The sequence below is a fragment of the Nipponia nippon genome, unplaced genomic scaffold, assembly GCF_047370975.1.
Source record: "Nipponia nippon isolate SJK-2023a ecotype South Korea unplaced genomic scaffold, ASM4737097v1 scaffold_4, whole genome shotgun sequence".
In the NCBI taxonomy this organism is placed as follows: domain Eukaryota; kingdom Metazoa; phylum Chordata; class Aves; order Pelecaniformes; family Threskiornithidae; genus Nipponia; species Nipponia nippon.
Genome location: NW_028262358.1, coordinates 67,737,754 through 67,755,356, shown reverse-complemented (window position 1 = coordinate 67,755,356; position 17,603 = coordinate 67,737,754). Strand labels below are relative to the sequence as shown.

The 17,603-nt window shown below is 39.8% G+C and overlaps 1 protein-coding gene across 2 annotated transcripts in view; it reads left to right on the top strand.

Moving 5' to 3' along the window:
- The first annotated feature begins 1,559 nt into the window (after window positions 1–1,559).
- Window positions 1,560–17,603, top strand: part of CENPW (centromere protein W) — a 49,795-nt gene continuing 33,751 nt past the window's right edge. The window contains exons 1-3 of one of the 2 annotated variants that reach the window (XM_009460836.2): window positions 1,892–2,124; window positions 5,650–5,763; window positions 7,464–8,402. In XM_009460836.2, the coding sequence (XP_009459111.2) occupies window positions 2,035–2,124; window positions 5,650–5,763; window positions 7,464–7,490 (231 nt within the window). In that variant the 5' untranslated portion in view covers window positions 1,892–2,034 and the 3' untranslated portion in view covers window positions 7,491–8,402. Of the gene's footprint in view, window positions 2,125–5,649; window positions 5,764–7,463; window positions 8,403–17,603 lie in introns of those variants that run through there. The other variant, XM_087776313.1, reaches the window with a different exon arrangement.

The following is a 17,603-nucleotide window of genomic DNA, read 5'->3' as shown; positions in this document are numbered from 1 at the left end:
TTTCCCGCAGACAGTCTGAGATTGCAAGGCCCAGTTCTCAGCTCAAGTAAGGTCCAGTGGAGCTACTGATTTACCCCAGCTGTAGATCTGACTCTGATGACATGCCGAATTATTGTTGATCCCAATGCAAGTTTCTATGTGTATATTATGAGCGTTACAGTATATGACCCTATGTAGCTCCCGAGTCATAGCCATTTAGTTAACTGAAAAAACAAATGTTTACTTCTAGCAGTGCTGCTGAGCCATTTACTGTCATTATTATTAAACTGCAGGAAAAAACCCTATGTTTTAGTGTGCTTATGCATTCACAGAAAAAATGTTAAGACCCTGATTTTAAGATCTGCATCACTGTTGACAATTAATGGCAAGTGACAGTCAAAACTGAAAGAATAAAGCATGATTTTCAAATATCTGACAGAGTATGAAGAACTGGCAAATCTTAAATTCTCTCCTGCTGTCAGATATCATACTTCTATTTGGACTACATTTCGTGCATATCGCAAAATTAACTAAAATACCAAATCATACAGATTTAAGAACATACTTCAATAAAACTGATTCATATCTGGGTGCTGATAATTTTGAATATACTAAGACAATATATTTATCTTATTGATTTAACATTTAAATTTGCAAGCATCCCATAGGCCAAAGAAAACAAAAAACTAATAAATATGCTGAAAAACTCCATACCTCAGTATGAAATCCTGACCCCTTCTCCAACTAAGTACACACAGTCCAAATACACTGAGAATGCCAAGCTACAGGGGCCCCTCTATGGGGAAACCTGTATTTCAGTCAGCAGCATCCATCAGCCAAAATAGAAGTGTAGGGACAGATGCTAGCGAAAGGATGACACTTTAAAGTGGCGGCCGATTTCAGAACGAGCGTGTGGTTCTGTGTACAATTAAGTCAATACCATACTTGTATTAACGCAGTATTTTAGCCAGATTTATGTGCAGAATATAACTATCACTCTAGGCTCATTTTAGTATAGGTTTATGGTGCTAATTAGGCTCCTGGTTCTGCAGTCCACCCCGACTAGGCCACTTGGTGTCACATCTCCCAGCAGGGTCGCACAAGGCAATGAAGGAGAGAGCAAGTGTGTCGTACAACTCCCTCTGCTCCTGCAGCAAATAAAGTCTACCACACTTGGGAGACGATTGCCAACTTGAAATCCACAGGTCTCAGCCTGAGGCGTGTTTAGGCAGCGCCGTGCCGGTGCCGCGTTCCCTCCGTTTTGGGCAACCTCTGCACGTGGCAGCAGGCAGGTTTGAAGGCCAGGCAAAGGCAGGCAGGAAACTGCCACGTCCATTTTCTTTCTTGTGGATTAAAAAAGGCCTGGGCGGAGGTTTGGTTAACTTGTTAAAGCCAGAGCTAAACCGAAGTTGCGGTTAGCTTACAAGGGAAGCGGTGTGACAGGCAGCCGCCTGCGAGGGGAACGAGCGCCGCAGCGTCCCCCTGGGACCCGTTTATACACCTGGCACCAGCTCCCGCAGCTCCTCTCACCCCACGGACGCAACCCCCGCGGCGGGACCGTGACTTCTGAGCCGGCAACCGCTGCCGCTGGGCCGTGACAGCCCCCGCCTGCCGGCAGCGGCGCGGGGCGAGGGCCAGGCCCAGCGCGCCCGAGAGAAGCCGCGGGCTGGGGCGGCTGCCGGCGGTGCCCGGGGGCGCAGAGCCGCGGCGCAGGTGGGACGGCGCCTCCTTCCCTCTCGGCCTTCCCCGCGGCGGCCCGGGGCAGCGGCGCCGGACGGCTCTCCCTTCATTACTACGATCTCCTGCGGTTTCCAGGGGAACGCTTCAGCGTCGGGGCCGCGCCGGCGGGAGCGGGGCGGGACGCGGGGGCATCCGGTCGCCTCGGCGCTTCTCGGGGGCGGCGCCGCGCGCGGCCGTTGGGAACTGCGTCACGGCGGGCGCGCGCCTGCGCCAGGGCGGCGGATTCGAACGGCGGAGGGCGGTTGGGCGGGAGCCGTTGGGCCCGTTCTCGGCGGCGGCGGCGGCCTCAGCGGGAGGAAGAGGAGAAGGAGGAGGATGAAGCGCACGGCGCCCCGCAGCACCTTGCGGAAAATCATAAAGAAGCACAAGCCTCAGTTACGCCTGGCGGCTAACGCCGACCTGCTGGTGAGGAAGGAGAGGGGCGGGCGCCGAGTGTGCGGCCTGGAGTTTGGGTGCGGGCCGCTCCGCCCCTCAGCGCTGGCCCCGGCAGCCTCCAGCCTGCCTGCTCCGGGCACAGGCGGGGGGCAGCGCCTGCTCCAAGCAGCTGGCTGCGGTCCCCAGCCGCTCGGGCAGCGCGGTGAGCTCAAGGGCTCAATCCTCCTGCTCCATGAGTGCTCCCCCGGGGAGCCTGGGGTCGTAGCACAGGGCCGGGAGCAGTTGTGCTTTTGGCCGTGGCGGGCAGCTGCAGCTCTTCTGGTTGCCTAGGGGCAGGTGTGCCTAAATAGGGACATTTAGTCTCGAAATGTTTTATCGCTTGAAAGATGTGGACCGACGGATTGTGCGCACTGGAGCACTCTAGGAGGTGCTGGGTGTAATGGGATGTCAAGTTACTACTAATGGTGTTTCTGCTGTGACCTACAGACAGAGGGGAGGCACAGTTTGTGGGGAGACAGATGATTGATTAGTCTAATAAAATACTAGTAAGTAGTGATTGCAGCTTTCTGCTTTGCTGGTGGCTACTGTATTGTATGTTTCTGACAATTTGGGGTTTCAGGGACAGACTGATGCATAAATACTGTGTCACTACGTGTACACACTGCTGTTCAAAGAGGTTGATGTAGACGGACTGACAAATACGAATTTGGATTATGTGGCTATAAGGTGCAGATGTTTGTTGTTTATGTAGAGCAATTTGGGTGTACAGGTATCAACCAACTGAATTGTGAGTAATGAGTTGCTAAACTGTTAAGGCATCTTCAACGCAGGAATGACAAGTCTTGTTCGTAATCTAATGAGGAGAATAAGGTGCTGGGATCCTGTTCGTGATTTAAAAACATCTGCCATAAAGGTGCAGGGATAACAGAGCCATATTGAACAAGTTTCAGAAAACTGAGGTCAACAAAGCTGGATTCCTTCTGACCTGCAATAAGGGATTTGTGGCACAGGAAGGGTTTGTCTCACCAAGAAATTACTCAACTACAGCAAGGAAACCTGACCTCAGGAGAGCTTGTGGTAGCTGCCATATTGAAAAAAAATAATAATATCTGTGCATAAAAAAAATATTCTTTGAAATGACTTAATAGACTTAACTTGCTTGACAGTCATGCCCTCTTGTTTTCAAATGTGTGTGATTCTTAGAGCATTAATGCATACTGTATACTAGTATGGTCCCTGACTTGAATTGTAAGTCCATGTTTCATATGTGTATAAAAGTTGTGTCTTGCAGCATCTTGAAGGTTGGTGTCTGGATATATGAAGCTAAATGTAAATATACAAAATTAAAAAAAAAAAGGAGACTGATATGAATGAATATGGTAATTACATGAAAGGATTTACATTTGAATGTGAACAGTACATATTTTTCTAATTGGTCTAATAAAAATATGATGTCTTCCTACTGCTTTTGCTATCTTTGGAGTATTTTATGAACTAAGGACATGTCCCCTTGCTACTCATGCTCAGACCTGCTCAAAGCTTACTCAGTGGAATGCATTAGTCAACTAATCAAACTTACACAATCACTAATAATTTTTTTTGTAGTCGTTACTAACAGTTGGTCTGTGTTTCTGTACTCATGTTAACTTGGCTTCAAGGTGGTGTAGCTGTCTGAAAAGGGGTAAGTGGGACATCCTTCCAAATCTTAGCCATTGGTTCCCATCTCTTCCTTGTCCTGGCACTAGTGTTCTGTGGACTTCAAAGATAATCAGTGAATTGAATTCACTGAAACTAATGAACAACAACAATGTGATCTAGCTTAAAATATGGCTATGCAAATACTCATTCCAACACAAAAGACGAGATGAGAATGAATTTTAATAATATGGTGGAAGCTTAGATTATCTCTTCTGGTAATGTCAAATTAAATGGCCTTTCATGTTAGGAAGCTTGGCTTTTTTATTTTACCTTTAAACAGGAACGTCCAGGGGTGGTGATTGTGTGTGATGTTCTTTAACTAGGCATGTGGCTAACAGCTCTTTATGAATAAATAATCAACACAGCTGGACTTTTGCTTTGTTTAAAAGAAAAGGGGGGGAATTTAGTCCTGTAGTTAGACAAGTAAGTAGTGTAAGTAGTGTAAGTATGTTTTTTAGTGTCTCTGTTATTCCCTACAAACCTTATAAGAGTGATTAGATTGAATACTTTAGAAATTTATATACTAGCTCTCTTAACAAGACGAAACCATATGCATTTTGAGCAGAGTGCTTGTGTCTTCTGCAGGGAAATATGAGAATTGGCTAGTTCAGTTTCTGGGCTATCTTCCTGAATGACCCATGCTTTATGTTTGAATCTACTGTGGTACTTAGCCAGTCCAGTTTGATGTCAAATATTATGTAAATTTATCTATTGCACGCTGGCTTCATTTAGTTCAGGAGATTAAAAAAAAACCCTAAACTACTTGTCATACGAACACTGAAATGCCTGTCCTCTAACAGATGCTTTGTGATCCAAACCCACTGCCGAAGTATTCCCTATGAACTCTAACTTGTAACTTTCCTTGTTATATCTTTCTAGGCTTTGCAGATCAGGTATGGCAGAATATCGCCTAATTCATATAAATAAAATTTTTGTATATTTCAGTAATATTTTTCTAAGCTCTTGATTGAAAAAGTATTTTTGTATACTTTACTTAGCAAAGTTAATATTGTTTGAAAGTTTAATTTACAAAAGGTGCAATTACCAGTTTTCACGTTGGACTATTGAAATAGTTCACATAAAGTCTGTATAATGTTAGAGGTTTGTATTATAGTTCCCTTATTGCACAGGGGTGCTTTTGGCTGGCAGTTTTTAGTCCAAGCTGGAGCAGTTCCTTGCCTGCTGAAATTTTTGCTGCTTCTGTATTAGCTGAGCAGCATTCTGTATTGAACGGAATACTGCCCTACCAGTTCTTTTCATGTAAAAAGGACTAATAAGTGATGAGCTGGGAAAAAATGGATGGAAACTCCTGACAGCCGAGAATTTCTTGTTCTGGAGAAATTAATGTCAATGCTCCTTTGCACTGGAAAGGGGCAGAAGTCCTTGAACTTGTCTGTGGTCCATTTGGTGATAAGGCAGGGATGAATTTGCTGTTCTTCAAAAGTCTAGCTGTTGTAGTCGCTGAAAGCTGACTATAGTTACTAGCAAGCAAAAAGGCTCCTACTTATTCTGTGATATTTATGTTTACATTTTATTATAAGAAACTGGTTATAAAAATCAGATTTGATTTCTGTTAGATCAGGTGTTGTTTGTATGATCATTTCTAGAACACTTTTACAATTTAAATATACTGAATTTAAACTATATTTACAAGTGGCTTGCAGCAAGGAACGTCTTGGGAATTTATTAAGACTTGAACTGAATGGTACTTTGTGTTCCTGAGAACACCTTTGAAGAATTTGGAAGCAGTCTAATATGTGAATCCTTCTGTCTCAAACAATGAACCTCTAAAAAAAACAAACTGTGCTTAAACAGTTGGAATCCTTCTTGATTTTTTTTTTCTTCCCTCTTTTAAAGGTGCATTTGAACTTCTTACTGTTTCTACATCGGTTAGCAGAAGAAGCCAGGACAAATGCTTTTGAGAACAAAAGTAAAATAATTAAACCTGAGCACACTATAGCTGCAGCAAAGGTAATAATGCATTTTAATATTTTTCTTTTTTGTTCAGTGTAAAATGTATGAGAGCATATGCAAAAGTTTTCTGTGTTAGTGTTGATATGTTTTTATTTATAATCCAAAACCTGCAGAAACATCATGTTCTTTAATCCATCATTGGCATAATTCACTGTTACCCAGACATCAAATTAACTCTCCTTGCCCTACTAAATGTAGCCCTATTTTTCTTGATTATTCCATGTTTACATTCATAGTTTCAATATGTGGGTAAGTCTACACAGTAGTCTACCAGCAAGCATCCATGGGCTGAAAGCCCAGGGAACAGGAGCAAATTTGAAAGTTGGAGGATCTTTATTTCAGATGATACTATATCAAGGAAGCATGCTGTCTTAACTTCAGTAATATAAATGAAGCTTTATGGAACAAGTGAGAAATAGTCCACAGAGGTTAAAATATCTTACATCTTCGGTTCTTACCTGCTTAGTCTGAAGGACGTTTGAAGAGGATTCTTGCAGCATTGTGTGGATGCTGCTTGAACAAATACTTTGTGTGATGTTGTGTTCGGCAAGGGAAGAACAAAGGGAGGATTAAACTGTGGATTGCTATATGGGTAGTTCAGCATTAAAAAAATTGCTGTATGAGTATCTGTGGAGGAGGAATCCCCTGCATTACAGAGCATGGTAAGTTTTGTGCACATGCAAAAGAAGAGAAAGAGGAAGCTGTTACGCAGCTATCTTTCTCTAGAAAGAATTAGAGTAGTATCAAAGTATGATTGAAATCCTTTTGTATTCTGTAGTTCATTTCACTCACTAGGATATGTGTGCTTTACCTAGGTTTCGTGAAGGAACTCAGTCTCTTTAATTTGTTGGGTTATCTGTTCAACTACCTACTGCTGCTGGGCAAATTCGAAGAACAAAACTCAGTATTGTCTGATATTTGGGTCCTGTGGCTTCTGTTTATCGTCAGTATTTTTTTTTCCCTCTGGTGAAATGTTTAGTTTGATACTTTCTATTACTATAGTAACAGAAATATATACAGGATGTGTAGGGTAGCCAAGTGAATGTTAGAGTTGGAATCTTACGCATTTGTAATTTCTTTTTAACTGCAATCTTAACATTGTTTGAACATTTTTGTGCTCCATTTATTTTTTTTAAGATGAGAAGAAAGGAAAAACTGCCTGTATTTTAATAATGTTAACACTTAAATGGTCCCACTTGGACTTTGAAGTTCATTTTTCAACTTAAACTCCAAACCAAAAAATGTCCTTCCAAGGGTCTGGGCACTCTTGATATAGAAAGAAATAAGGCATTACAAATATAAATTGACCATAGTAGCTGCATAATTGCAAATCTTATTTTTTTTCTTTTTGTCTAGGCCTAACAGGGCAAGAGCTTCAAGGAATCTTCTGAGGGCTTGAGAGCGCTGTTGCCACTTCTCAGCATTAATTTTTAAAATAAGCCTTTTATTTTACAAAGTTCTTGGTCATGAATGGTCTTATTTAAAAAAAATACTTTCTGATATGTCATTTTTCTCCATGCTTTTTCTTTATTTCTAACCTTTTCCATAGACTTTTACCCTTGGTGACTCTACTTTTGGAAACAGATTGTTTGGCTGGGTGAACTTTTGGTCTGAGTAGCCTAGCGTTTTGGATCTCTTGCTGCTGTCTGGATTGTAGTGATAAAAGCAGTGATAAATATACTTTTTTCTTTTTGCAGGTTATTTTAAAGAAAAGCAGAGGCTAGAAAACAGACCACTGGAATTTCAAAGCATGTTTTTCTGTGTTTTCTTACTAACGTGAGATCCTGTGAGCCAGCTTTTGCACTTGTGGAAGTATTTAGTTTTATTGATGTCTGTCTCCTAAGTATCTTGCTATTTCTTTAAAAAAAAAAAAAAAGAATCTTAAAATGTATATTTTCATACACTTCATGCATAATTTTAAAATGTGTGTCACTTGTCACTTAAGACTTTTGATGTACCTTATTTCTTCCATAATAATGGAGGAATGCCTATACCATAGTCACTTTTCAGGTACGATGTGTCATTTATTATGAGAAGTGTGAAACTTTTAAAGGAGAAGAGTAATAAAAATGCAGGTTTCACTAAATCCATTATAGATTAGGCAGCTCAAAGCAGATTTACTAGCTAAACAAAATCTTGGCTTTCAAAACAATTGTTGTAGAAACTAGTGTATTAAATATCTTGGCTTCAATTTATTTATAAATGTCTTAATATTTTTAAATTGCTTTGAAAAGTAGGCTAAAACTTCTGTGTTCTGGGGAAAGAATATGTATTTTGTATTTCTAAATCATGCTCTGACCTGTTAAGCTGGCCTATTGTTTGATGTGGTGTATGAGACAAGTTGGTGGTCTCTAATTCAGTTGCTGTGGACAGATGTACATTATGGAAAAGAAAAGATCTGGCACAGCTGATGTTTTTGAAGTTAGATCCTGTACAAATAGTGAAGATAAGTTGGCATGAGTGCCAAGCTACATCCCCCTTTGGAGTGTCATCCTAACGTCAGAAGTCTGTAAATGTACGTTATATAAAAATATCTTTTTAAATTAAAATCATATTCTATTCCTAATCTGATATTTTAAACAGTTGCTGAACACTTTGCTTAATAAATCTTTTAATAAAGATATAGTTGAATCTCACAGTTTGAGCTGATATTACAGTCTTGTGGAATATGTGGTAGCTGATCCTTTATATGCACAGTGAGCTATTCTTAAAGAATTTTTAAAAACATTATGTATTGAGTAGTCTAATTTTGTTTAAGATGTTACTGAGTATATTCTAGAAACTCAGCGAAAAACAATTGCATTTTATAAATATTTTTGTAGTCTAAGGAAACTGGAGCAATGCCAGAACTTCAAATTTCATATCATGTCCATGTACTTTTTAAAAACCTGTACAACCTGTGAAAAATCATCCTTTTACAGTATGCAGAAAGGAAGGATGACTCTTCTGCTTTACTTAACTCATAGGACTTAGTTCAGTCTGCTTCTTGTAAGGTTGACTAGGTTCCTTATTCTGCATTTTCTTTTCTTACTCCCTTGGAATCCACAAAGAAAGCTGAGAACATACATGTGTAGAGAATATTTGGACTTAATAATACGAAGTACGTTCTCAGGAATAAGGGAGATCTGACTAGGTATTTATGGGTTTTTTTGTAATTACTGTCCATGATTTAACAATTTTATTGCAACACTAGATTTTCCTTTGTTAGAAATGTTTTCTCTTAATTTCTCCCTGCAATACTTTCTTATGGTCTTGTATAATCACATACCTTTCCTCATTGTACAGTTGAGTGCTGTAGCTTCTTTTGGAACTTGTTTTGATGTCCACTTTCACTTTTTCTTTCTTGATTTGCCTAGGAGCGAGATCCACTCTGAGCTTAGTGGAATGTTCTTATTCTTATGTAGCAAATGGATGATCAGCTACCATTGGGAAAGGAGGCAAGGAAGGGCTAAAACCAGCCACCAGTGTACTTTTTAAAATATTTTATACAGTGTTTTTTGGCCTGTATTCATGGTTAAGAAGGTGTGGGGTTTTTTTATAGGAGAGGGACTTTTTTCGATAAGCTCCGAGAAGTTCGAGTCAGAATGTGTCCTGTCACTAGATTGCCAGTACTTTGTGAGCATTTCGTAACAGCTGAAGCAGGCAGCTATTCAGAAGACCTGAATAGCTTGGCAGGATTCAGGTTTCTCTCTAAAGTTTAAATAAATGCTTACTGAAAATTCATGTGGTTGATGTAGTGTGGTTAAGCATTCAGAAATATACAATGCTATTATGTTTTTCTAGTATCTTCTTCTTGAATGTTCACCATAAAGTTAATTATATTCATATTTGGCAGCTCTTCTGTACTCCTTCATGTATATACATAGGATCTCTTCTCTACCCAGTACTCCTTACTGTTTTTTTAAAATCAAAGCTCCTTACAGAAGTGTTGTCTAAATACCCATGAACACTTCCAATTAATATAACCTTGGAGGACATACTAATAGTCTGTTTTCTGTTATTGAATCTCTAATGACAAAACATCAAAGCATGTAGTTCTAGAAAATGTCTTTTTAAACTAGATCTGTGGTAGAAGGTCTAATGAAGTTGGGTTCTCTTATTTGAATTCCTGTGTTGATTCTCTGCTGTTAGGAGGAAAAAGGCGAGGATTATTGAGGGAAGAGTCATGCAGAAGAATTAATAAGGTGTCTCTTCTACTCAACTTTTCATGCAAACTTGAGAAATTTAGTGTTCAGAAACCATTGAGACTATTGACTCATTATTGAGTTTCCTTTGGTTTTAAAGGTAAGAGTAAAGAGATTTTGAGAAGGAGCGGTGCTCAGACAATACAATTATGACTCTTCATTTCCTCAGGAAAGCAGGATAGGAGGCCTAAAAAATTAAAGGCACACTAAGACATTATCCAGTTTTTCCACTCTCTTTCTTCTCTTCGCAGCTTTCAGAGTGTTCTTCTCTTTCATGTCCTACCCCGCCCTTTCACTATGACCATCAATGAAAAGCGGAAAAGTCAAAAGGAAGAAGAAGAATTTGGCAAAAGTACTTCTAGTGGCCCTTGTCTTGGTTTTCAGCTTTTCACGTAGCTAATGTTAGTCCTTGGGCCAGTGAGTGGTATCACAAGTGATTAAGGCACAAAAGAAGAAGAAAAATGTTTATTGATAAGCGGGTGACTATGAGGGAAGAGAGTGTTTTCCCTTGTGGGGTGCTGCTGCTGTTTTTGTTTCATCTCATGTATGGAATGGCTGATGAAAGAGGATCTGCTGTTTGCCACCTTGAGTAAGTCTGCTCATGCGGAATGTGCGCTATTCTAGCTCTCATGGTCACATCATTTTGCTTGCAAGATAAGCAAAGAGAAGATAATTGTGAAAGCTTTAGAACTAGATTCATGCATACTTTTGTTTTAATTTGTAGGGCATGTAAGTTTAATATTTTCTGAGTGGTATAAATCACCTGATTATTAGGTTTAAAACTGTTAAAAAAAGTGTGAATATTAAGAATGGTGTATCAGTGAAGGTTATTCACGTTCTATTTGATCTAAAGTCATGTTGGATCATTAAGTCTGCTGTTTTGATTCAGAAAATCAACACAGGTGCTAGAGAGGACATTTATGCCTTGGAGTTTCATTGTGGTTGTATGTGGAGGAGTGCGCAGTTGCTAAAAAAGAATCTTAAGTTGCACAATACAAATAGTAAATATTCTCTGGCTATAGTGATGCAGTAAAGGAAAAAAAATCAGAAATATGTATGCTGTAACAGGAAAATTCTTTTTCTAGCCATAAGGTGGGGATAGAGCAAAAACTGTCTCTTTCCTCCCTGCAGTAACTTCCCGTTAGAGAAAATATTCTGTTTATTCCTACTAAAAAGTATACTATAGGTTGTGACCCTTCCAGATATTTTTTGAAGACTACCAAGCCTGCACTGCTGACATACGTAGGGCAATTAATGTTTAAAAAATACTCCCGTTCATGTCAAAAAAGGGTGTTCTGCTGATCCATGCTGAGAGGGTGAAAGTTAGATATGCAAGGCTTTGATGGATGTTGAAGATTTTTCTTTCTTCGAAGCTCAATGTTTCAGCATCGGTTTTAGGTCTATAGTTATTTGTACAACATAGCCTCGTTTTTAGAAACTGGTATGTTCTATGCGCAGTTTTATGCAGGAGGTTTTTGTACAGGACATTGCTCATATAGCAACCTTAACTATAAAACATATAGCTTGTATTGGTTGAATTGCTGACTTGGCATTGCATTTGTCTTTTATCAGCTTATGACAACTAATGATAGGGCATTGTAACTCCTAAATACATAGGGTTTTGAGGTGACTTATGAGTATATATTTAGAAGGTGTGACTTATATTTCAAATAAAAGTGCTGATTACAGTAAAACAAAACTCCTTTTTCTAGAGCTGTAAACTGTATGTCAAATATAAGTTCTTCAGACTGTTTCAAAGCGCTGTGTGTAGTTGTTTGTCAGTTCAATATACTATATATATGTATTGGAATATAGATTCCTTGATATTTTTTAATGGTACTGTACTTGGAGCTGCTGTGGTAGCCTACTTGGATATGATAAGAGAGCATAATAAAACAAATTTACATGTCTGAGTAGCTTCAGTTCTAGGGTGAGAAGATGTTGGCAGTATTTTTGTTGTGCTAAATACAGAATTGCAACTTTTTGAGGAAGTTGGTGAAGAGTCTTCCCAACTGACAGCTTGTGGTTCTGCAGACATAGTTGAAATTCATTCATTTACTGTTTGGTGAACAGTATTGGGCATATGTCAGTTTCTTTGCAGTCCACATTCATCAAATTCACACAGGCTTTGGTACATGATATTCTCCTGTGGGCTGGGTTATTAACGTTATCCTGACCAAACTGCTGAAAGATCTTTTCAGGTCATTTGATACCTGTAAGATCAAGTTTCTTACTGAGAAGGTCACTTTCCTGAGGGAATGATTTCAGTGCGTGGAGAACTTGGTAGAGCATAGAAAAACGCCTAAACAGCCCTAAAATTACTTCTGGTTTACAAAAGAAATGTAGACTCAGCCTTGCTACTGGGTAATAATGTGATTGCAGCCGTTAAATAAAACCAAGAGCACTTCCTACAGGAATGGCTTGCTCTTAACCTCCTAGCTCTAGGTCAGGCTCTGCAGAAACAGAGACTTCTATTTTGTTTCCTAAGTGTGTAGAAAGCACAGAAAGATATATATTTTGGCAATTGAACAGATCCTGAATCAAAAATTATAAAGGGCTAACACTTCCAAATACATGTAATAAGGAATAGGATTGGATTAGCTGGATATTCTAATCCCTTATATCAGGTTTAAATTGGTCTAATTGTATTTGTTCTAACGTCTAAAATTGACAGCCTAATGTGAATTTTTTAATTTAACTTCAGCAGGTAAGTACACACACAGATCAGATTATATAACTGAATTCAGTTTTAATGAGATTTACACAAGTTTTATAAATAAACCAGATAAAGGAAAATATTTAAGTAACATGCAAGCCAGTTTCTAAAGTGCTGTTGCATAGCTGAAATCTTCTTAGTACAAGCAAGCCTCTAGTCTTAGCTGTTGGAGGGTACTCACAGGGTAAAAGCTAAAGTTAACATACTGATGGTGGGTTACACTTAAACATGTTTAATTTCTTTATTCTTTAGTTTGTTTTCACTCTTCAGAGAAAATTATGTGTGTACAATGCTGTTTCCAGAACTGGTCAGCTGTTTAAATATTACTGATTTCTGAAGGTTGGTTAGCAATTAAAAATGAATTAAAGACAGACCCTAATTTAAAAAAAAGAGGGGGGATCAGTAAGGAAAAGGGAAAGGTAAGCGCACGGCATAGTAAATGATTGTCTGGTCAACCTTAATTGTGTTTCTGTAGTTTCACAATTTGTTTTTCATGTTGAAGTTTAATTGTGGGTTCCCGCACTTTCCAAATTTAAAGGATTAGGTTTTTGGGGAGGAGGGCAGTAGTTTTCATATAGTCTAAGTAACAATGCTCTTCTAAAACTTTTTCCAATAAAGTTAGTGCTGTGTCTGTTCAACCTTAACATCAGCTTAACTAAGGTGTTCTGGGATATGGGATATCTTCCTGAACTGTCAGCAGAGTTCCACATGGTGGTTAATTTTGATGGTACTTTTCCTGTTGCCTATTCTGGAAGTTTTTTCCGCAAATTCATATGAATAAACCTTGAAAATTCAGATCAGAACTGGACAAAAGAAGTTCATCTTGCTTGGTCTAAGCTTTATAGGAGACTTTCCCATAATTTCTAAAATTTTGCAAAATAAATAGGGTCATAGAATTGTTTTGGTTGGAAAAGACCTTTAAGATCATCAAGTCCAACTGTTAATCTAGCACTGCCAAGTCCACCACTAAACCATGTCCCTAAGCACCACGTCTACCCATCTTTTAAATACCTCCAGGGATGGGGACTCAACCACTTCTCTGGGCAACCTGTTCCAATGCTTGACAACACTTTTGGTGAAGAAATTTTTCCTAATATCCAACCTAAACCTGCCCTGGCACAACTTGAGGCCGTCTTCTCTTGTCCTATTGCTTGTTATTTGGGAGAAGAGACCTACCCCCACCTCACTACAACCTCCTTTCAGGTAGTTGTAGAGAGCAATAAGGTCTCCCTTGAGCTTCCTTTTCTCCAGACTAAACAACCCCAGCTCCCTCAGCTGCTCCTCATAAGACTTGTGCTCTAGACCCTTCACCAGCCTCATTGCCCTGCTTTGGACACGCTCCAGCACCTCAATATCCTTCTTGTAGCGAGGGGCCCAAAACTGAACACAGTACTCAAGGTGCGGCCTCACCAGTGCTGAGTACAGGGAGATGATCACTTCCCTGGTCCTGCTGGCCACACTATTCCTGACACAAGCCAGGATGCTGTTGGCCTTTGTGGCCACCTGGGCACACTGCTGGCTCACATTCAGTCAGGTGTTGACCAGCATCCCCAGGTCCTTTTCTGCCAGGCAGCTCTCCAGCCACTCCTCACCAACCCTGTAGCATTGCATGGGGTTGTTGTGACCCAAGTGTGGGACCTGGCACTGGGCCTTGTTGAACCTCCTACAATTGGCCTCAGCTCATTGATCCAGCCTGTCCAGGTCCCTCTGTAGAGCCCTGCCCAACTTGGTGGTGTCTGCAAACTTACTGAGGGTGCACTCGATCCCCTTGTCCAGATCATTGATAAAGATATTAAACAGAACTGGCCCCAGTACTGAGCCCTGGGGAACACCACTTGTGACCGGCCACCAAGTGGATTTGACTCCATTCACCACAAGTCTTTGGGCCTGGCCATCCAGCCAGTTTTTTACCCAGCGAAGAGTACGCCCGTCCAAGCCATGAGCAGACAGGTTCTCCAGGAGAATGCTGTGGGAAACTGTGTCAAAGGCTTTACTACAGTCCCAGTAGACAACATCCACAGCCTTCCCCTCATCCACTAAGCAGGTCACCTTGTCATAGAAGGAGATCAGGTTAGTGAAGCAGGACCTCCCTTTCATAAACCCATGCTGGCTGGGCCTGATCACCTGGTCATCCCATATGTGCTGCATGATGGCACTCAGGTTGTTCTGCTCTATAACCTTCCCCAGCACCAACTGAGGCTGACAGGCCTGTAGCTCCCCGGATCCTGCTCCTGGCCCTTCTTGTAGATGGGTGTCACATTTGCTAACTTCCAGTCAACTGGGAAAAAAAAAAATCACAGTATATGTAAATTAATTTACCTGCTTTTCAGTAACTCATCTTGATTTTGTTTTCCTTATTGTTTCTCTTTCCTTTTCTGGATAAGACCAGAGAGCATAGTGAAGTTTTATTTTAGGGCCACAGTGACACTTAAAAATCCACTACTGCCAAAAGAATGGATTAACTATCAGTTTTCTTTGAAGCCACATTAGTATTCTATATGTGAGTTTGGGCAATAATGCATTTTTCATTTAAATGTTTAAGTGTCCAACAGGTTGTTCACCTATAGATGTTTGTCATAGATTAGTAAGTGTGTGTATATATATAAGTGGCTGCAGAATTAAGAATGAGAATCCCTCTTCACCACTACTCATGGTGTTTTTTGGGTTGGTTTGTGGTTTTTTTTTTTCTGGGGGGGGTGGGAGGGTGGGTGGGGTGGTTGTTTTTTAGTGGAAAGAAGGGAGAGTTACCAAAGATGGTTAACTTGATGAATAGGCACTCTAGTTCGTACAAGAATCCTTCAGCAGCCTGTTGGCTTTGAAATGTATACTGAGTTCAAGAGAATTTAAGGAAAAAGCTTCAAAGGAGCCATCAACAGCTCGGTGAAGCTTTCTTTTCCTCTTCCTGAAGTTTATAAAATGGGAAGGAGAGAAGGCACAGTTGGCTGAGAATGGTTCCAAATAGGAAAAAACCACAGTCTGGTCCCATCACTGGTATTATTTCCGATTTATACAATGTCTTGCAGACAAATGATCTGAAATTAGTTTGAATCCACTGTCTCTGAAGATAGCTGTGCAGATGAAAGGTTCAGTCTCACAGTCAAGGCAGAATACGACACTTCCTCTGGTCTCAGCTCTTGTGGCCCTGTGGTGTGTGCTCTCCTGCTAGCCGTGGGTGTGTGGAATAAGGATCTGCTTTGGGAAAACATCCAGGTCTTGGGAGATATACTGCTGTATCTGTAACATCCTGGGGGAATTTCTTTGGACGTCAGTACTGGAATGGCCTTGGTGTCTTTCCACATGATTCTATAGCAGGTCTCCCCTGGAGAATTTTCTAGCTTTTTCTAACCTTTCCTGTAGGTTTTTCTGTGCTTTTATGGACATTAATATAGAATATTTTAATTGATTTGCTTTCGTTTGTCCTAAATTGTGAGTAAAATTCAAATATTAAATGTTCCCCAAAAACGTTTGTCTTCAGGGAGAAACCAAGCATAGGAGCTAGTTACCCTTACACAAGCTTTCTGAAATATTGTTTACTTTTCCCTGTTCACTTTAATATTTCTGTATATGTGTAGCATAAACACAGACATTGTGAGGCTGTGAAAGTGGGACCTAGGGTTTACCGATACTTTTTGTTGACTGCAATTTTTGAAGTTAAGTCTCAACAAGGTATGAAATAACTTACTGGCTTGAGAAGGTGTTAATTGGACTATAATTTTGTACCTACAAACACAAAGAAATTTTATTGTTATTGTTATTGTTCATGCTACCATGCCTTATGTTGAACTTTTCTTATTTGCTAAACAGCTAGCTGGCAGTGCAGCTATAGCCAAGAATTGGAAGAATAGGCAATATTAAAAACACAGGATGAGTGCAAGCACAGCAGTTTTACTTTGGCATATTATTTTCATGAACCTAGCATCTTTTGCAAGGTTTTCTTGGAAATAAAAAGAAAACACCTTTCCAAATCATCTTTACTTGGGTAGAATGGATGCTTAATTACACTGAACTTCTCCAAAACAAACGTTCATGTATTGACCTGAATTGTACCTTGGACATTTCTGCTAACATGGTTTTTTCCTACTTCTTGCTTGCCTGCTTTCGCTCACAAGGGAAGAGGATGGGATAAGCTGGATACTCCTTTCTTCTAAGGAAAATTCTTCTAATGGCTCTTTTTTTGCGAAATTCCTGGTGAAGCAGAAGGCCATGTATCTCTAAAAGTATGTCTTAGAAATTCGGTGATTTACCAAGAAGGTATTATTTTGTCTCTACTAACTGTAGTTTAAAACATTTGTTCTGGTGTGCAAAGACCTTGTCTGCACGTACTGGATTTTATATATACAACTTTTAAGAAATTTAGATATTTTTTTTTTCCCAGTGCAGAAACTCTAGATATTTCCTAATGTATAAAACTCCAGATTGAACTTAGACTACCTGGGGCTATGTTTTATTCTCTGAAGAACCCATCAATTTAAAATATCAGGCTACTCTCCAGTTGAGAATGGAGAGGATTTTTGTTAGATTATTTTAATTTTTTTGTTCAGTTTTTTTGCTTACAGGGGCTAATAGATATTTTAAAAGGTTTTTTTGCTAAATATTTGATATCATATTCCTTTATTCAAGCATGAAAATCCAATTATGACTCATTTCCCATAGAAGTCTTCCAGTTTCCATAACATTCCTGATATTCTTAATTTTGAAGACTAAGCAGAGTTTCTTCCCAGTATTTTCTGTTCCTCTTTTTCCAACGCCTAACTTCAATGCTAAAGGGAAGAGAGGGAGAGGAGAGGATGGTTGCAGAACATTTAGACTGGAACCTAAGCAATAATACCAACAGGTACCAGGCTTTAAATAGTGAAAAGAATAGGTGAAGCAAATTCTCCATGTTCCCTATCAAACTTAGATGGTCCTTTGGGGAGACAATTCACAAGATGAACCTT